At 43.7% G+C, this 21,769-nt stretch overlaps 1 protein-coding gene across 4 annotated transcripts in view; it reads left to right on the top strand.

Annotated features, from left to right (window-relative positions):
• Positions 1-6,086: 6,086 nt before the first annotated feature.
• The window catches only part of rhbdl3 (rhomboid, veinlet-like 3), an 87,358-nt gene continuing 71,675 nt past the window's right edge, over positions 6,087-21,769 (top strand). For 2 of the 4 annotated variants that reach the window (XM_080455279.1, XM_080455277.1), the window contains exons 1-3: positions 6,087-6,209; positions 6,684-7,514; positions 7,968-7,991. In XM_080455279.1, coding sequence (XP_080311405.1) covers positions 7,368-7,514; positions 7,968-7,991 — 171 coding nt within the window. In that variant the 5' untranslated portion in view covers positions 6,087-6,209; positions 6,684-7,367. The remainder of the gene's footprint in view (positions 6,210-6,683; positions 7,515-7,967; positions 7,992-21,769) is intronic. The other 2 variants (XM_080455280.1, XM_080455278.1) reach the window with 1 other exon arrangement.

Here is a 21,769-nt window from a genome sequence, read left to right as displayed (position 1 = left end):
CTCTGTTCACTTACCTTTGCCTTTCCAAAACGTTTATAATAAATGAACATCTATTGTAGTCTGTGTGATGGTCTGAAGCTCATTGTTGGTACTGGTGAATTTTTTTCACAATCTAGTCAGGTGGATCAGAATGAATTGCATTTTTTGTGTAACTGACAAATTGGTTCTCGTACCAACCCTACTATAGAATAGATCTTTAGATCTTTGTAGAACTGCCATGGTAAATGGTATAGTTAGGGTAGGTTCACTTTCAGTTCAAACCATCCAGAAGTTTAACAACAGCTGCACAGTAGCTGATAACTTCAGGTGAATCTGTGTGTAATGCACTGGATATTAATGGCACAACATGAATGTTCAATTGGTTCTCAATATATCAAACAGGCTATGCTACAACAATGCAGGGACTAATGGGGAAATGGTGACTCAGACTTGTCATTCACTGACGTGTTTAAATGCAGACTCATCCTCTGCGCAAATCAATTTTATCTGAATTAATTAATTGCCTGTGCAACACAGTTTTTTCTGTCAAGGAATTATGTAATAATAATTGGGATTAGGATTAGTGGTCTGGGTCCATTTTCCACAAGAGGGCGGCATTGCTTAAACAACAAATATCCCCAAATTGAAGATTAAACAGATCTCCTTTTCAGTCAGTAAACTGCTGTCCATTTCTAAAGCTATATGGCCTGATAATCAAGTATCCCATTAAGTAGGCCTATACTTAAGTTTGTTTGTTGATAATTCACTGTAATGTACAGTAATGAAAAATGACACTGCCCTACGTCTTCATGGTGAGACGATTTACGAGGGCAAATAGAATTGTAAAAGATTATAGTGAATATCCAATTAATTGTATAACCTATTCTTATACAGTTAAATTATTATTATTTCCATGATAACATTTGATGCTGCCCTTGATAATGGCTGATTAAAGCCTATGAGTACACACAGACATTTTGGATTGTGAACAATATCTAGAGAAACACTGTTGTGGACAGCCTGTCTGGCACAGCTGCGTTGTTTAGGATATTTAGGCTAAAGCACCGATGGCCGCTTTTCACTAATGATCTGTGATAATGAGTGTATGTAATTATGTGAAACGCTGAGAGACACTCTGCTGCATGAAATCTCTGTCAAACAAGAAAATGAACCTCTCAGCCAGTCTACCTTCAGGTCTGATTGAACTATTGATATATACTGTTGTGTGTGTGTGTGTGTGTGTGTGTGTGTGTGTGTGTGTGTGTGTGTGTGTGTGTTAGTGAGAGAGATAGCGTAGAGGGCATTAGAATACGTATTTCATACTGAAGAACTGTCCTCAACTTTGCAAGAAGTAGAGTAGAACATTCAATGCCTGCATCTCTAGTGTGTGTGTGTGTGTGTGTGTGTGTGTGTGTGTGTGTGTGTGTGTGTGTGTGTGTGTGTGTGTGTGTGTGTGTGTGTGTGTGTGTGTGTGTGTGTGTGTGTGTGTGTGTGTGTGTGTGTGTGTGTGAGAGAGAGATCGTGGGGGCATGCATGTCTCTGGTAATTTGCACCTCCCGAGTCCCAATGATTTATGCTGCAATTCTTTCCGTTGTTAATTTGTACCCACACCAGCAGGTGTTTCATTCCATCCCACCCACCCACACATACACACACACACCCACACACACACACACACACACACACACACACACACACACACACACACACACTACCCTCCTCATTACAATTTACAATTTAGGCATTTAGCAGACCGTCTCATCCAGAGGGACTACAAATAGATCATCGTCATCATTATTGACTCTTCTCAGAGCTGTGATATATTTATCAAGTTCACACCAGTTCTTGACTTGTGAAAGTGAAGACTTGTGAAAGCCTCTTTTGCCCAATTAGCTGATTTTAACCACTTTGAACCCTAGGCGTTTCCTATTCTGAGCATATCATAATAGGCAAACATTCTGCAAAAAACTACTGATTTACAAGCTGTGCGCTGATGAGATTTGGTGTAGAGGGAAAAGAAGAGGGCCAAAGATCAGTGGTGTAAAGTAACTAAGTACATTTACTCAAGTTCTGTACTTAAGTACAATTTTGAGGTACTTTTACTTAACTGGAGTATTTCCAATTTTCAGCACTTTTACTTCTACTCCACTACATCTCAGAGGCAAATATTGATACAATTATTTGAAAACGTTAGTTTTCAAATAATTGACGGAACGCATTGTGAGCTTGTAGGTCTGCTATTTTCAAAGGATTTTATACATTTGGAAACATTTGAAATGAGACATTGTGCATAATGAGTACTTTTACTTTTAGTACTTAAGTATGTTTTGATGCCAATACTTTTGTACTTTTACTCAAGTACAAAAAGATAGACCACTGGGGACCCCGCAGGTGCAGGAAGTATGCAGGGTGTAAGTGGTTAATAGGCAGCACCCCTTGGCCTTGCTGTTAGGAGCAGACATAGTGCAATTTGCTCACTAATAACGGGTGCTGTGTGTGTGAAGGATGTGCGAGTTGTTCCAATGAATAAGTAAAGACAAGAAGAGTGAGAGAAGAATGCCGCTAGCCAAGTTGTTCTATTGCAGATTAGTGTATTGGCAGCTACAGTCAGAACTATGATGATAGAATTCAGTGTAAATAATTCATACGCAGTTTACCATGTTTCAAATTTATGTTGCTGTAGGAGCAGTAATGTCTAGCTTTTACGAAAACTATCATGTCTGAATGACGCTAAACCATTATTCTGGTAAATACACAACGATGTTGATTCATTAGAGCTGCACTGTGTGCCAAGCACGGTCCCTACCACTGTCAAGGCATTGTGTTCCTAAACATGCCTCTTCCCCTGGGCTCCCGGAAAATGACACATTCGTGATTTATTTATTTTATGTTTTGTTACAAAAAGTTCTAAATAGCTCTATATTCCGCTCTATATCAATCATTGCTACAGAGTGTTCAGTTACAGGGGTCTCCCAGTCTCTCTGGCTCTTTAATAAGCAGAAAATAAATAAATCACAAGAGAGGACTCATAAATAAATTTAATCAAATCAGGAGAGAGAACTCATACAGGCAACGGGATAAACAAGTGAAATTGGAAGCGATAAAACAAACAAATATGCAGACAAAATTGGAACTGGAACACAAGCTGACAAATGGTCTTTGTGGGGTTCTACGGAACCATTTACAGCTCTTTTGCACTTTAACCGTATACTACTAGGTTGTACAACGCATAGCGACAATAGCTGATGTAGAAGCCCCACAACGTGTCACATTGTAACGCATTATGAGCCTGTAGATCTTTTTAGTACAACGCAATTAAGTTTTAAAGGATCTTACCAGTGGTGTAGCATGTTTAGCTCATTGACTATAAACTGTATGTATACAGTACTTGACATTACTGCTGACCATTTCCCAAAGCTTATTGGGATTTGTTTGATTTAACAGTCACTTAAAAAACAGGCCAACTGTATTTTATTCTTTACTACATTTTTATCCCACGATTTTGTAACCCCTATTTTTTACACCCAGTGCCAATTGTCTATGTAATCCTGAGCATTACCTTCCCTCTGCCAACCTAGGGAGGCCAGGGCCGAGCTCATGCCTCCTTCAATGCATGAGAGCCAACTGACATTCTTGTCACCTGACAGGGGTTTCCCTGGTTGGACGTATCGCGTGGAAGGAACACGTTATTCCAACCAGTTCCTTTCCCCTCCATCAGGCGCCCCGGCTGGCCAGGGGGAGGCAGTATAGTGACCAGGATTACTGCATGTTTTTGTGAGGGTACCTACCCTAGGAGACAAAGGGAGAACATGCAAACTCCACACAGAGAGGCCCTTTCGCCAACCCCACCTAGGGTATGGGCACTGATGACGCGGAGGAGAGAACACGCCCCCAGCGCCCACAGCGTCTCCTGCGGGAATCGAACCCAGGACCTTCTAGCTGTGAGGTGACGCCAGGCTAGTATGGTATTGCAAGTTTCCTAATAACTGATTTTCACCTGAAGATCCTTGAAGCATGTTTGCGTTTATTAGATAATAGATAGTCAAGGAAATTGCTGGCTGTATCTTTAATTCTCAGTCCTCTACACTGCCAGTACAGAATTATTGTGTTGAATTACAGGGAACACTATGCACACTTGCACAGGAATGCTATGCACACCAAAGTCCTTGCAGCGGTGCCGGGTCTGCCGGCCCACGGCAGAAGAATTCAATAACTGACGCCTATCTGTGAGAATGTGTTGTCAAGAGACATAAAGGTGGCTGCACACACTGGTAGCCAGAGGAATAGAAACCAAGGTTTCGGCATGCAGATAACTGCTTTCTTCAGGGTGAAGAAGGCAGTTTTCTGCCGAAACGTTGGTTTCTATTCCTCTGCGTCCACAATAAAAAATATTGGCACTTTGGCTACCAGTATATGTGCGGCCACCTTTATGTCTCTTGAAGACCTGTCATTTGAATTACAGGGAACAACATGCTTTATACTGTAGCTTCAACCCCAAAAATATGTGTGTGTAGGTGTCAGAAGACCCCTACGCTTAAAAATAACTGATGGCCTTGCTGTTTCCATGGCAATGCTATCACAGATGTAACTAAGGGAGTTTCACAAGACAGATACTGATCAACAACATACGCACTGGCAACTACACCACCAACCAAATTTCTCAACGGGGACTTCCACCGAAATATTAGGTGTGTTTGCTGTAGCATAGATAATAGGTAGGTGGTCTAGTAACAGGGCACCCATCATTTGGCTGATTGTTCCAACAGGCCTAGAGGGGGTTGTTTAGAGACCCTAAAACGCAACCTGGAATTTGCAGGTGTAGCTTCTACTATCCTATCTGATCCCTTTGAGGAAAAGGCTACTGGATTTTACAATTCTTGTGTTGTATAATTTTAACAGCCGAATCATTATACTATATGAATATGAACATGCATGTCCCAAAGCTATAAACCAATCTCTATTCTGCAAGGTAATGCCAGTGTGTAATGTCCTAATCTGGAGATGACGATGGCATCTCATCTGGCATAATTTTGTGATTTGTCAGGGCTTTTATTGTCTGAGAAGTTCTATTCAGAAATGTTACTCCCATGCGCACGTTTTTTATTTTGTTTTGGGATATAGAAGTGAATGCCCTTTAATAAAGCCCCAACTGTCCATTTAAATTTAGTAGGAACTTTGAAATCAGATTCAGTATCTACAGTAATAAGATCAATAGGATACTAATGGATGATGCCCTATATTTTATCCATGTTAATCATGTTTACGCAGTAGTGGGTATTGATAATGTATTGGAAAATGTGTCTGGAAGATCATGTGAGGATTGACTGGTTGACTGAACACTGCCAACTCGTGCAGAGTTGTATTGTATTTGTAGTTTCTGAAGAAATGCATCTATGTAGGCTACTTATACTGTGTATCATATATCACCACACAATTATGTGTCTTTTAGAAACCTTATCAGGGGCGTTCTCTCTGTAAAAGAGACGCAGTGACAGCCAGCTGGTGAGAACACAAACCACCAAGTTCCTCGAGTTCCATCTATGGGAGTGAGTGAGTGGGTGGCTGAGTGAGTGTCTCTCATCTCACTGCTGGCCAAAAAAAACCTCTGTTTATCTCTCTGTCTCTCTCTCATTCTACTCTCTGTCTGTCTGTCTGTCTGTCTGTCTGTCTGTCTGTCTGTCTGTCTCTCTGACACACACGCACGCAGGCACGCAGCACACACACACACACACACACACAGTCACACACACGTGTGTGAGAGAGAGAGACACACGCACGCACGCGCTTGAGAGTGTGTGTGTGTGTGTGTGTGTGTGTGTGTGTGTGTGTGTGTGTGTGAGAGAGAGAGAGAGAGAGAGAGAGAGAGACACACACACACACACACACACACACGCAGACACACACACACACACACACACACACACACACACACACACACACACACACACACACACGCACACGCACAGACAGACACACACACACACACACACACACACACACACACACACACACACACACACACACACACACACACACGGTCCCTCCTCCCTTTGCTCTCCTCGCCTAGGGGCACGCACCACGCCACACAACGCATGCGGCTGTGGAACGGAGCCCAAACGCGTCCCGGAGGTGTGTTCCAGTTCCTCGACTCTGACTCCACGCTCCACGCAGACAGCAGACAGCCAGCCGGGCAGCGAGCCGAGATGCGCCCCCGTTACACCGAATCTCAGGTACCGTGACGTGACGCACCAAAAAATGCCACTTGCCAGACTTGTGTCCGTGTGTGTGAACAGTGAGTGCAGACAGTTAGGGCAGCATAGCAGCGCTACTGCACCAAATAATGTATAGTATAGCCTCTTCAAAAGTCAAGCTTTTAATTGTGTGTACTGTGCACGTCATTTTAAGTGCACTAAATGATAGTTTAGTTGTGTTTCAGTTCAATTCATCATAATGTCTGGTCCATGGTTTATCTTGCCGACAATGACTTTTTTGTAAGATATTTTTGGGGGGGTTTCTGCCTTTATTTATAGTGGAAAGTAGAGATCGACAGGAAACAGGGAGAGAGAGATGGGGGGAGACATGCAGTAAAGACCGTCGCGAACGGGACTCGAACCCGCGACGCACTGTCAGGCTACATGATCTTGCCGACGATGATGACGTCGTCTAACGACTTTCATTCTGCGTGATGTCACTGTTTCTTTCAGCTGGGTCTGCTGCGTTCCGCCGCTCCGCGTCTCCCAGAGTGACCAGAGAGGCTTTCTGCACCGTGCGTCCCCGAACCACGGACACCCCGTCACCCCGTCACATGGCCACGGCCACGGACACGGCGCGCTGGAGGGGACCAACCGTAGGCTAGACTAGACCTGCCTGTGGCAATAACCTGCTTGAAAGCCTATTGTCAACTTTTTTATCTTCTTGGCTGATGGAAGATTTGTTGCGTGTCTGTGTGACGCCCGGGATTAGAACCCCGGTCACCCGCGTGGAAAGTCAACATTTTATCCACTAGACTAAAGGAAGTTTATTTCATCTGTTGGAGATATTAGACGTTTACCTCACCAGGCTGAGGCTGTGAGCCACTCTGCTACATCTGATGTGGAACAGCTGGATAACGTACAGCATATTATCCCCAATTCACCCCTACACTGGGTTCTTGTCATTTATTCACCTGGGGGTGGGTTAACCCAAATGATAGTACAGTTACTTGGAGAAATGCACAAGTGAGCATGATACCCCTACTTCTTTTCTACTTCTTTTTTTTTTACCTTTGCCATTTTGCTGACACAATAGGTTATTGAACTGTGGTGGTGATATAGGCAAATCGCTGAGTGGGGATGGTAAGTTATGGGAGGTCATCGTTCTATGAATAGTCGTCACTCTTCTCGGTGGATATGATGAAGAAGAGCAGCCCGAGGATGCCGGGTGGGATTCGGGAGGTTCCGGTGGTGAACAGCTCCCCAGCGGTGGCAGCCAACGCCGAGGGAGACGAGATCGTGGTTTTGGAGAGCACCGATGTTCTGCCCGTGGCCCCCGAGGACGTAAGTCTACCCTGCTCTTGTTTTCTCATACCCCTGGCCCCCATCATCATCATCCTTACTGTTAGGCTATCCTATCACACAGCCTCAAATCTGAAACATCAGTGGCATAATAATAGATGAGTGCGGTGAACTTATCGATGGAAAATGTCACATGAGGCTGGAGGCTCAGATGTTTACACACAAGTTGCGTATTCACGCGTTATTACCCAGTGGTCTTTCACTGTGTGGCTCATTGACCACAGACAGTGCCGAGAAGATAGAAGAGTTAATTATAGCCGCGACTGCGAAACTATACCAAACTATACGAAACGGGCAGAACATTTTCTGGTACCCAGAGTCCCAGACCTCATTGTATTTCACCTGTTTCATATTTTCCCCTCATCTCTTCCCTTGGCTCACTCATCCCCTGCTCTTTTTCCTCTCTTTCCCTGTTCTCTCTTTCCCTGTACTCAGCAATGGAAGCGTCTATTTGACAAGGTAGGTATATATGGCTACAGTCCTTGTGCTTTTCAGACTTTATTTTATTTGCATGTTCATCTATTTGAGCTTTGCAGTCTTATAAAGTATTCATCTTCTGTGCCATTTGTGCCCAGGTCTTGGCTTTCATTTGTTTTTTTTTAAGTTGAGAGGAGCTCAGTGGTGCTTAACAAATGGTGCTTAACAAAACATCGGCAATGACACCTTCAATTTGAATTGGCTAACCTGTGTATCATGACCTATAATACTGTTAATCGCTGTCGCACCGGTCCCATCACTAATGACAGTGACTAAATCCTTTGACTTTTTCTTCATGTCCCTGGAATGGTCGTAACACTGCTGGACAGTAATCATGGCATAATAACCTTTAACACAGTTGTGGTTTTGTCAAACCTGTCACCTTTAGGAGAAAGGTGCCTGTCTGTCTGATTAATGAACAGTGTACAGGGTACATGGTTTAGATCCCATGTTAATGCAATTAGAGTGATATATAATCCTGGTGTATCAGTCAGACCCCCTTGGCAGACACACACACACACACACACACACACACACACACACACACACACACACACACACACACACACACACACACACACACACACACACACACACGTCACACATACACATGTCACACACACGTACCACAAGGCCCACAAGGGACAAGAAACATAGGCTGGTTGATCTAAACAGCAGCAGGTCGTCTGACAGACGGCAAATGGACCCCTACCACCACTGTTCTGAACACACACACACACACACACACACACACACACACACACACACACACACACACACACACACACACACACACACACACACACACACACACACACACACACACACACACACACACACACACACACAGCCTGCGGGGCTGCCCCAGCACCTGCCTATCCTGGGGCCCCATAGTCTCTCTGTCTTGAGGGTTAATGTGTGTATGTGTGTGTATGTGTGTGTGTGTGTGTGTGTGTGTGTGTGTGTGTGTGTGTGTGTGTGTGTGTGTGTGTGTGTGTGTTCAGGGGGTTAGGGTAAAAGGGTTGAGTCAGAGGCTCGTGTCAGGCTCACTCTTTCAGCAGGGACTGGGGGTCCCATGGGAATATGGGACCGGCTAGCCATGGCATAAGGTATGTGTGTGTGTGTGTGTGTGTGTGCGTGTGTGTGATGTGTGATGGGGGTATTCTATGGACAGGCATTAAGTGGGACTCTCAATCCACTGCCTTTATGCTTGCGGCATTGCTTTGAATTTCCTCAAGTGGCCTTCAGACTGAAAAAAAAGAGGGTGGGAGGGTCTCTGTCCAAATGGTGAGGTCGCTGTCCGGTCTGGCAGCTACAAATGTCCTTTCACTCTTTTATTCTCTTTCTCTTCATCCTCCTCACAATGACCCACCTCCGTTTGTCGAGGAGCTGACCTCTGGGACTCCCCAGACTCTCTCTATAGGCACAGAGGAAGAGAAATGATGATGGGCCACAGTGGTGACCAGGGTGGGAGGGAGGGTTGGGGGTTGGGGACGTAGCGTCTGGCAACCCATGTAGTTGACCAACAGACAGACGGGAATTAATTACTGTTGTTGAAGATAAACAGCAATGTTGTTTGGTGTGATACACCAGTGGTTCTCAAACTTTTTCGTCCCAAGGACCGCCAAATTGATATGTATGTGGCCGTGGACCCCCACCTGAAAAATATGTTGTGCCAGGGACCCCCAGAAGCAAAGATTTGTGAGAAGATTGAAAGATTTGCGCACATTTTTGAGATTTTTCAAAAATAGCAGATCTGCAAGTTCACCGCGCTATGAGCTTGTGGATCTGCTATTTTTGAATAGCCAAAGTGTAAAATATGGATAAAGGGGTTGAAATGATTGTGACGCTTTATTAACACATTTTGCTGGGGACCCCCTGGTATCCCCCCAAGCCAAGGACCCCTGGGGGTCCCCGGACCCCACTTTGAGAACCAATGCACTTAGGTGCCTGTATTACATTTGTACATAACCTCTTAGGTGTAACACGGTTAAAGTGTTGAAATTATTTAGTTGCCACAATCTAGAGATGAATATAGAGAGTAACGTTTGCCTCACCTAATCAATTCTGGCTATGCTGCTTTGTCATCTGCCAAGTACATTCTGTTCATCCAGGGACGTTGATAGTACAGCAGGAGCAAAGATGGGATCGTCTTCCAACGTGTTTTCTTAGGTGTCATTTATATTTTGTTGTACGACTGTGTTCTAGTCTGTGAAACGAATGGATTTGTGGCGAGTGTTGAGGTCGTACAACAAAGTATAAATGATGTTTATCAAAGTGCTCTTGGCATTGAAACTCTGTTCAGTTCCCTCTGTATCTCCACTTGTCTCTCCCCCTCTCTCCCCCCAGAGAGGGCTTTATTGCAGTGCAAGCGCTTTTTTACTCTCCTCCAAATCAGGAAACAAGTGGGTAAAACCTCAAAATGTCTTTGATTCCTGTACACTATCTTGGGAAAACAAATGGGAGACTGAAGTGAACACATAGTACGCACACTGCAGAGGTCTAATGAACCAGACGAAAAGCTGTCAGGAGGAGGATATAGCAGCTGCTCCTCTCTCTCTCTCTCTCTCTCTCTCTCTCTCTCTCTCTCTCTCTCTCTCTCTCTCTCTCTCTCGATAACTCTCACTCTCACTCTCTCTCTCTCTCTCTCGAAGGCACACACCAATCTAAAAAGATCACCGAACCTTGTAGGCTAATTATACATAAAGGCTGCATCATTCAAGCAGAGAATGCGTTTGTATTTTTGGCTTTCCCTGCTGTGCACACAGATAAGAGTTTGCAGGCGTACATGCTGTGCACGCATACTTTCATTTTGTTTTCTGGGATTTTTGTGCCTTTAGGCTGACTGACCATATTAACCACTTAAGCGACTATTTCAAAAATAGCACATCTACAAGATCACAATGCATCATATGGCAACCAGTTGTACGCTTGCAGATCGGCTATTTTAGCTATATTTGAAAAATGTCTGAAAGTCCCTGTGCATATTGGACAATTTATGAAAGCATTTGATATTTTCACTTATAATAACATACCCAAACTAAGTAGGAGAGTGATTAAGCTGATTTTATGAATATTACAGATCACACTAGGAAATGAAAATAACAGGTTCTTATTGATTGATTGATTTATTTACTGCCTTGCATGACCCGGGGGACTTTCCTTCTCTATGAATGGAGCTAAGATAAGATAAGATATACTTTTATTGTCCCCATGGGAAAAATCGCTTTGGACTCTTGTCTATCCTGCAGTTCCACATAAGAAAAACGTAGAGGTAAAGTGTAGAGGCACAGCATATTATTCATGTTATACTGGCTTCGTACCTCACAATGGTTGTTTATAGTCACTGGTGGCGAGTGGCTCTGAGCAGGCCTGTGTTTCCTTGTTGTATTGGCACCACAGTGAGTGATTGTGTACTAAATGAGCTGTGAGGCGCTGTATCTACAGACAAGTCACTGAATAGGGGATGTCCCTGCAATTTCCAAACTTCTGTTTTTGTAACAGAAATCTTATGCTGTGACCATGCGGTTAATAGGCCACTATGTCGTTTGGTCAATCGGTCAGTAGGTCAGTCATTCCAAATCCTTCACGTCTTGTTACAAATTGTGTGCTTTTTTTTATTCCTCTTCTCTGACTGTATCACGAAAGCTACTTTAGTAACATCAAATGGAACTAGAATCCTGGAGTTAGGGTGGTGTATGTACTTATGTGCGTGTGTGTGCATGCACGTGTGGTGGAATGGGAGTGGACAGCGGTGACCCATCGTGATTTAAATGCCACTTCAGTGTGCTTGTGTTGACATGTGGTGCTGTAAAACAAGCCCAAATCACTTGAGTAGTTGCTGAAGGCACGCGCCCACAGGGACTTAGTGCTTAAACACTTTCACATGGCTGCACATGCTACGTAAGGTTTTTTTCCCCTAGTCTTAGTGGCCTCCAACACAACAGTACGACTTGTTACACTAAAACTTTGTTGGAGAGCAGTACAAAATGTAATTTGTTTAAAGTTAGTGTAGATGCTTCTCTAAGAAAATAATTCAGGCGAAGTGAGAACACACGCATGATTTATTTACAGAAGAGAGAGGTCTTTGTATCGAGACTAGTTCCTGGATTGTAAACAGACACAAGTTAATGGTGCATGCCATGGTCTATTGCAAGCATCCATTTCTTAAAATCTATTTTAGTCAGTGACAACTGATTCTTGGATGGCCCAAATAGTTCAATTACAACAATCAGAAATATACTGTGTGGAGGAGCCACCTGTTCCTGGGGGTGGGGGGGGCGGCAATTGTATTCAGCGTTATTGTTTCAATGAGCTTGTTAATTGCACATTCAGTGGCTGTTGCTGATAGCAAAAGGTTGTTATGTCGGTCCCTTTGTCTGGCGGTGCAGTCTCGCCCCATCGTCTCGTCCTGCTACAGCTGGCACCTTTATCAGTGGCTCTCTTCTTTTAATTACACTTGTAGTGAATGGTCCACCACCCAGGTGACTGACATTTAATGGCTCTGCCATATGTTGGAGTCTCATCTGCATTTAGCGATGCGTGCAGTGTGAAACTCGTGGCGGGGCTCTAACGATGGCAATGTCGGTCAGACGGTTGACAGTTATCCAATGCTTTTGATCCCCAAGCAAGATACCTCGAAGGCTACTGTATTATTTATATTCTTTCCGGAGAATTAACCCCCACTTGGTGATACTTTCACTTGCACACAAGATATCTCAAAATCTAATGGGCAGATTGCCATGAAGCTTGTTGAGTGTTTTTCATGTGCTCTGAAGGTTGATCCCTAGCCATTTGAGTGGCTCCATAACAGTGCCTCCAGTGGTGTAAAGTAACTAAGTACATTTACTCAAGTACTGTACTTTTAAGTACAATTTTGAGGTACTTTTACTTTACTGGAGTATTTCCAATTGTCTATACTTTTACTTTTACTCCACTACATCTCAGAGGCAAATATTGTACTTGGCTATTTGAAAATAGGCGATCTACAAGCTCACAACGCGTCGCATCGCTTGTAGATCTGCTATTTTCAAACATTTTAGTACTTTTACTTTTGGTACTTTAAGTACATTTTGATACCAATACTTTGGTTCTTTTACCCAAGTAAATTTTACTTGAGTTTTTACTTGAGTACATCATCTACATTGTAGTATTGATACTTTTACTTAAGTAAAACATTTGAGTACTTTTCCCACCACTGAGTGTCTCTAACGCCAGTCCAAAATGTCAACTTTGCACACAAGATGTCTGATTATCTAATCGGCAGATTGCGGGATCTCACCCACTCTTTTACGCCTGTACACCGTGTGATGTTTATTTATGTATTTGTTTGTTTATTTGGCAGAGGGACACTCCATCAGAAATGACCTGAGAGCTAATTTACAACTGTATTCCCTGGATGGCCGTCATCACAAACAGAATGTGACAATAAAGTGGAAGTTGAGTGTCATTAGTGCATGCACACGAATATTATGCCACGATGAAGGGTGACTGGCAGGTGAGACCACGAGCCAATTTTATGGAACGACATTGATCATGATTGCAAGTGCAGACGCAAAAGATGCCATAAACTATTCCATAACACTGATTGATATAATCAGACTCACCGCATAACCGCTTATAGATCACTGTGTTCACTCACATGACATCCCCCATCAGTGCATTAATGTATCTTTATGATATGATAATGAAACGGCAGGGCCTCAACGCTTGTCATTGAGAGACGTAATCATTGTTCAGGCCATCCTACTCCTCCACCTACTGTATCTTATTCTCAGTTGTAAATAGATTTCCTAAATGAAAGGCAGGGTTCCAGTGGGTGGAGTGAAAAAAAACGGTCTCCCCTTTTTGTTCACAGAGGTAAAAATAGCCCCTCTGCCTGTCTGTTCTGATGATGGGAAAAGAAGATGTGACGGTTTGCTCATAATTGGTTGGCGGTGTGCAAACCTATAATAGCAGTCAAACCGCCTCTTTTGATGGCTGAGTGGTGGAGTGCAGTCTTTGTGCTTTTGTGTGTGTGTGAGGTGGTGGGGGGGGGGGATAACATGATAGTATATTGAAGGTTTAATCGATGGGAGTAAGCATGAGTGAGCAGGGTTGGCATGCCAGCTGCCAGTTCAGGGCCCAGTGTCAGTATGGGGTTTGGAGGGGCCCTGCCACATTAGGCCTAATGCATAATTTATACTCTGCTGCTATATTAGGGAGGGACACCATCATACGACAAAGTATACATTCTGCAATCTGTAACTTTCATGTCCTACCCAGGATCCCAACCCAAGTCCCCTGCGTGAGTGCCGACATTTCCTTTTGATTCCTCCCCGCACACATTTCTGTGTTGTCACTGCTGCTGTATCCTACTGACTCACCTGCCAGCGAGGGGCCCCCAGCGGGAGGATGTAGAGCCTTCGTCCTACTCCTCTCGCCCCCAACACTCCCTGCTGACAGGTGCCACCCCAGCTCGCAATGACAAATATCTCCCTCCCCACCCCGGCCTCCCTCCCCAAACACGGGCCAATTGTGTTCGTAAAGGGTAGACGCTCGACGAAGCCGGATGCACCACAGTGGATTAGAACCCACAGCGCCCTTAGCACCAAAAGTTCTACCGCTGAACTAATACAGAAAGCAGTGGCGTGCACAGACATTTTGAGGGGCAGGTGCTCATGTAAAAAAAAAGGGCACCTTGTGCGACCTGCGGAACCGCCGGCTGCCCTAGTAGTGTGATTATTACAGGCACATCTTGTACGTCGTAATTGCATATGTATTTGTTTCAATAGCCATATGCTGTCTGATGAAGATGTGTAAACTAAAAAAATAAATTAAAAAAAAATGTTTTTTCTTTTAAAGGGCCCTTCTGGTCCAGAGGGCAAAGGGCAGGTGCTCTAGCACCACCTAGAGTCTATCTGTGCACGTGCCTGACAGAAAGCCTGTTTGGGCAGAGGATAAGTTGCGTTTTGAGCTTCATGCTGTACCTTGCAGTACCTTGTCAACCAGTAATGGTCCTACCCGACCACAGGATCTAAATTTGTCAATCCACCTTATTCCTCCGTGTCCGCTCCAACGTAGGGGGTTAGGGGGGAATGGGAAGCCCCATATCAAGGGGCTTCCTGATTACCTGCATTACACCTGCAGTAGCCTACTGGCGGAAGTGAACAGATATTGAATGAAGCAAACACAGAGAAAAACCTTTCTCCTTTTCTTTTTGAAGTGTGCATACTGTATGTAAGTGACTGTTTATGGGTGTATGAATGTGTGAGTGTGTTTAGATAGGCATATGGCTGTACGTGTTTGAGTCTGCAAATGTATATGTTTGTATCCACATTTAAGCATGTGTGGATGTGTGCTTGCCGGTACACACACATGGGCATGTAGGGTACGCTTACGAGTATCTGTTAGTATCTATTATTTTGTTACTTTATTATTTATTTATTTATCTTTATTTATTTTTTGCTTTTGCTTTGTCTGCTTTGGTATGAATTAACCAGTAATGGAGAGAGGGGCGATGGGAGGAAAAACAAAAAAAACTGGTGTGTTGAAATGATGTTTTCATCTGTCTATCCTTTGATGGAAAAAAGTAATAATATAAACATAACGTAAAAAAAAGAACAGAAAAAAACTCAATGGCCAAATAGTGGTGAATAGAAGAGCAGGCAGACCAACAATTGTACAACGACCAGAGTCAGTTGGTTAAAATAAGGTTTTATTTACAAAAAGAAAGTTATGTATTGCAGCATTAAATGTAGCATCTCCATCTTTTCTTTCGTCTTGCCCTCCTTTCTATCTCTCTCATCTCTTTCTTTCTTTGCTCGCTCTCTGAATGTCGTTCACTGTGTTACTTATTTGTCCTCCTTTCTTTCTCTCTCTCTCTCTCTTTCTATCTGTTGTTCTCTTTGCATTACACATTTTCTCCCTCAGTCCTTTATTATTCAGTTGGTCCCATCTATCACATATTGTAATTCTGAAGCCTGAGACTGATTCACCATCTCATTAAGTCCATGACACTTTAGATATGGAGAGGCACTGTCATCATTCTCTCATCCCGCTAACCAACACTCTCATCTCGTTTCTATTCATTAGCTCTGCTTGCCGCCGCGCAGTGTACAATAACAACACGATAATAAGGTCTCCAGCGGGAAAAGGGTTTTTATTATGATTATATTCAAAGAGTCTGAAATGCTGTTTCACTGGCTGTATTTTGTGAACTGTTGAGAATAAGGACATATGTGTACCACTAGGGCTGCTCGATGACGGCCAAAAATCGTTAATTTACAAAAAAACATAAAAAGTTGAAATATGGAGATACAAGGTTTCTGCCCTGCAGCAACAATATACTTTATTGTGAAGAGCAATTATTCTCATTTAACTCCAGCAACATTATCATTCATTGCATCTTATGGCCACTACTATCGTTGGTGATTATTGTTGGTGCCGCGCTATGAGCTTGTCGATCTACTATTTTTGAAAAATCATTTTTGTGGAAATCTTTGAATACTGTATATATATTTTTAAAGCGAACATTTTTTAACTCAAATCTTTGCTTCTGGGAATTCTACTAATGTCTTAACAGTCCTAACAGGGTTTTTGAAAAAACGTGTTTTCAGTGGTTCTCAAACTGTATGTATTTGGCCGCGGACCCCCATCTCAAAATATGCTCTTCCCGGGACCCCCCAGAAGCAAAGGTTTGAGTTACAAATGTTCGCTTTAAAAAACATATCTTCAAAGATTGGCACACATTTTCACGATTTAAAAAAAATTGCAGATCTACAAGCTCGTAACGTGGCACTCGGTGCCGCGCTATGAGCTTGTAGATCTTCTATTTTTTAATAGCCAAAGAAATCTAAAATTGACACAAATGCTTTAAATAAACTCTCAGGACTTTACTATGCAGCCTAATATCGGTCAGCCTTCCCTCTTGACATTCCAATCAGGATGGGGTGAACTTGATAGAATGTGGTGGTGGTGTTAAACAACTTCCAGGATCCAGCCTCCGGTTACAGCTCGTCACTCAGATCCTTAGGGGATCAAAGACACAGAATCAGTTCATTCATTCTCTGTGGCTGAAACCGTGATACCTTCCCACAGGTTATAGTTACTAAGTTGCTGATAGAGTACCATGCTGGCTAAGCCTTATGACCCACCACTCTAATGCCTGGGGCATGCGTGTGCACAGTGCAGTAAATGTGTGTGTGTGTGTGTGTGTGTGTGTGTGTGTGTGTGTGTGTGTGTGTGTGTGTGTGTGTGTAATCAATTTTAATTGTGTAAAAGTACAAAAGTATTGGCATCAAAATATACTTAATGTACCAAAAGTAAACACTCCACACTCCACACACGTGAGGAAAAAGGCTCAGCAGCGACTGTACTGGCTCCGCCGCCTGAAGAAGCTCGGAGTAGGACGTCGCATCCTCAGGCTGTACTACAACAGTTCTGTTGAAGGCATCCTAACAGGCTGTGTCACTGCCTGGTACGGGAACTGCACTGCCCGAGAAAAGATCAGCCTACAACGAGTAGTGCGATCGGCAGAGCGGATAATGGGAATCGAGCTCCCAGCGCTCCAGGAACTGTACAAAAAGCGGTGCGTGGTCAAAGCCAAGCGCATCATCAAGGACAAGCACCACCCAAGTCACAGACTGTTCAACCCCCTACAACGACCGCGACCGGGCAAGGGGCTCTACCGCAGTATCAAGAGTTCCACCACCAGGTTCTGGTGTAGTTTCAATCCGGCTGCTGTCAGAATGCTGAATGCTGGGGCATAAGCCTGAATGAGGCATAGGCCTTGTTCAGCAGCCTGACAACAGGCGGCGCAGACTTTTCTGGCTCTTCCTGAACACACCTGTGGATTATACCAGGGACAATGACTTGGACTTTAGCCCCCCCTCGGACACACCTGTGGACTACACCAGGTACAAATGACTTTTTGTTGCACTCCCTCATGGAGCTACTTGCGGATTATACTAGGGTCAGTCCACTCTAGGTGGACACGCACTGACCTTTTGCACCTTAATCCCTTGTATAACGCACTGACTTTTTTATTGTGCTCCTTTTCCTCTAAGCACCTTAACGTCCATTGTCTATCATGCACAGTATAAGTATAACATGCACAGTATACAATACATTGCTGCTATGCTCAGGCACCTTAGTTTAGTTTTTTTTTAGTTTTTTTTATTATCTCAGGTAATTTGTAAATATGTAGATAACTTGTCTGGCCTTCTGTTGCTCTCTTGTTTTGATCTCCTTCCCACTTGCCCCCCACCCTCTTCTTCTCCCCCCCCCCTCTTCTTTCTATGGAAACTAACGTTGCGATGGGAACGATGTACAAAAAAGAATTTCACCCACTTTTTTACCTTGTAAACCTGTGATGTGACAATAAAACTGATTCTGATTCTGATTCTAAAAGTACCCATTATGCAGAATGTCTCAAAATATTTTGAAAATAGCAGATCTTCAAATGGCCAAAATGTATATAGGGCTGAAGTGGTTAATGTATGTTTTGTAATAATAATCTAAATCTGCAAAGTAACTAGTAACCAAAGCTGTCAAATAATTGTAGTGGGGTAAAAGTACAATATTTGTAAAAGTATTGAAAATGGGAAATACTCCAGTAAAGTAGAAAGTCCTCAAAAGTGTACTTAAGTACAGTACTTGAGTAAATGTTCTTAGTTACTTTACACCACTGCTATTGCGTTGCATTGTATTGCTCAACCTCTTAAGTCTCAGTTATACTTAGTTGGGTGCTGTTGTCGCCCTCAATAAGTAGCAGATCTACAAGCTCACAACACGCCACAACTGTGATGCGTTGTGAGCTTGTATATCTGCCGTTTACATCATGCAACACCAGCGTGCAACTAAGCATAAATCAGGCTTTAGTCATTGTGAATGCTATAGGTTTTCTGCAGTAACAACTGAAACGTTTGTGTGGTTTGTGTTGTTGTTGTTTGTCATGCACCATTTACCCTTTGACAAGGGAGACACACACCATGACCAACATTCAAATGCACCCTCACACACGCAAACATACTCACACATTCCTGCATTACAAGCCTTGCAGGTTCTCATTGAAGAGTAGCAGGTGGACTGTTGACACAGCCACAATAAGCCTGTGTGTGTGTGTGTGTGTGTGTGTGTGTGTGTGTGTGTGTGTGTGTGTGTGCGTGCGTGTGCGTGTGGGGTCCTTTGTGCCTGTGATATGCCCAAATATGGACATGCCTGACATCACAGCACTGATTGCCCAGATTATGCCCAAATATGGACATGCTTGATATCACAGTGTTTGAGTGCCCGGATTTATAAAGGTCAAGTTGTCATTCTGTCTGTAGGTCTGTGTGTCTGTACGAAAACGCCCATATATGGCCACATCAGCGTTGTTAGACAAGGGTTTCTGTTGTGAGTGACATCGGACAAGAGCTGGATCAGCCAGAGAGAGAGAGACACTAACACACACACACACACACACACACACACACACACACACACACACACACACACACACACACACACACACACACACACACACACACACACACACACACACACAGAGGGAGAGTGAAAGTGGGAGGGAGAGAGAGCCTATGTCACCCATGCAATAACCTGGTCTTTAGATGGGCTTTAGATGGGCTTCTCGCGAGGACATGCATACTGTGATGGTGGTCCTCAGCACACTGATGGTGGTCTCTCTCTTTTCCCAGTAGCAGATGATAGGGTGTGTGTGTGCGCTCTGCTACACTGGGTGCATTGCTTGACAGGCCTCCCATGCGTAGGACAGGTGTGTTATTGCCATTTTGGTTTGACGCTGTCAAATATGATCTGTATCTGCAGGATCAAGAAATAACCAATAGGCGCTTGGCAGGTGGCACAGTGGCAAAGTGCCTGCCCACCACCGCGGGTTGTGTGGGTTTGAATCCTTTGTTGAGAATCTATATATGAACACAATGGGCCCGCGTTTGGAGGAGGGACGCCAAGCGGGGAGGGTGATATTTGTCACTATACCGGTAGCTAATTGAGATTTCAATTTAACGTTTCTGTTCAGAACAATGAACCCTTTAAGACCTGGAACGCATCTGTGTCACTTTAGATGTCTTTGGCTATTCAAAAATAGCAGATATACAAGCTCATAGCGCGGCACCGAGTGCCGCGCTATGAGCTTGTAGATCTGCTATTTTTGAAAAATCTTGAAAACATTTTTTTTTATTTTTTTTCAAAAAACTGTTAGGATTTAGAAAACATTTTTAAGAATCGCCTCAGGTCTTAATGGGTTAAAGATGATTATATTTCTGTTTTCGTTTTTGCGCTTTGTTTTCTGAGGAAAATATTGCTTGTCTCAGTTTCTAACACTTTCTCTATATGGCCTTAATCTGGCCAGATTCCTGTCCCTGCCTTGCACTGCAGGATTTCTCACATGACTTAAGCACAAACATGTTTGGCCTTAATTTCAGTGTCAGGTTGCTCAAAAAAGGCTATGAGAAAACGTCATAAGACGTTTGTTCATCTTGACCTTATGCCACCATGTACTGTATGTGTTAGATAACCCTTCAAATAAATGTCTGTCGACTCCTGTCCGACCTCATTGAATCGATCATTCTGGGATGCCCTGACTGCCTGTGTTTGTCATGACGACCTAGACTAGTGGGCTCAGCAGATGCCCAAGGTGAGTGACAGTGCTTAGCTTTTGCTCAGATCGCCGTTCCTGTCCTGTCCTCCTGCCATCTCGTCTTACATGGCATCGCTGCCAAGGCCAGCCAGCAGGTCCGAAGTGCTGAAGTGGCGAACGCTGACGAGGAGAATCCACTGCACACAGTTCCTCACATCACAGGAAAACAGAACTATAGGCTCTATCTACTATTATACTTTCAATATTCCTGCTATGCTATTGTTGCCGGTGTCTCCACCACCAATATATTGTTTAGAAAAAAATCAACAGTGGTGGAATAAGTACTCAGATATTTGACTTAAGTAAAAGTAGCAATACCACAATATAACTAGACGCGTCGCAATTCAGGGCAATTGCAGAGTGTGGTTGCGCCGACGCTAGTCGCGGTTCGCTGCCGCCGGGACTCGAGGAATACGCTGGGAGGAATACCGTCGGAGGCTGCGCCAATTACATTGTCACGCAACTCCTGAGATCACTTGCGTTTCATTTTGAGAGGATTGGTCCCCCCAACATATGGTTTTTGCATCAAAAGGTTACATTTTGAGCATTTGTGGCGCCCCCTATGGATCAAAGTGGAAATTATTTTGGGGATTTGTTGAGTAATCCACACTTGACATGTGATTCAAATTTGGGATTGACTGGACGTTTTGTTCGTGATTTGTGGGCTTTTTTGTAAAACGGGCCCCTCCCGCTAACTTTGGAAGCCATTTACGGACGAACGGTATGGACTATCAAAATTCTGTCGCATAAATACCCATCGCATGGGTCCAGAGATCATGTGTACCGATTTTTGTGAAATTTGGACAAAATATATGGGAGGAGGAGCTAAAAGTGTGTTTTGAAGAAAATTCAAAATGGCGGAAAATCTATCCTGACGCAAATGGGCGTGGCCTATATGGGGAGATGCGTCGTGACCCAAGGAATCCAGGGGAGAAGAATTTGATTTTACGACCTACGGTTCAAGAGTTATAGGCCAAAACGTAAAGGGGGCTGTTATAGCGCCACCATGTGGCCGATTAGTGTAATATCTTTTTCAATAATTTTGGACTAAATTATAAACCTTCCCTCCAAATCTGGTAACTCTAGCTCTTACGGTTTCTGAGAAAAAAATACTTGAATT

The sequence above is a fragment of the Gymnoscopelus braueri genome, assembly GCF_963280865.1.
Source record: "Gymnoscopelus braueri genome assembly, chromosome: 2".
NCBI classification, from domain to species: domain Eukaryota; kingdom Metazoa; phylum Chordata; class Actinopteri; order Myctophiformes; family Myctophidae; genus Gymnoscopelus; species Gymnoscopelus braueri.
The sequence above is the reverse complement of the archived record's forward strand: the minus strand, read 5'-3'. Positions and strand labels throughout refer to the sequence as shown.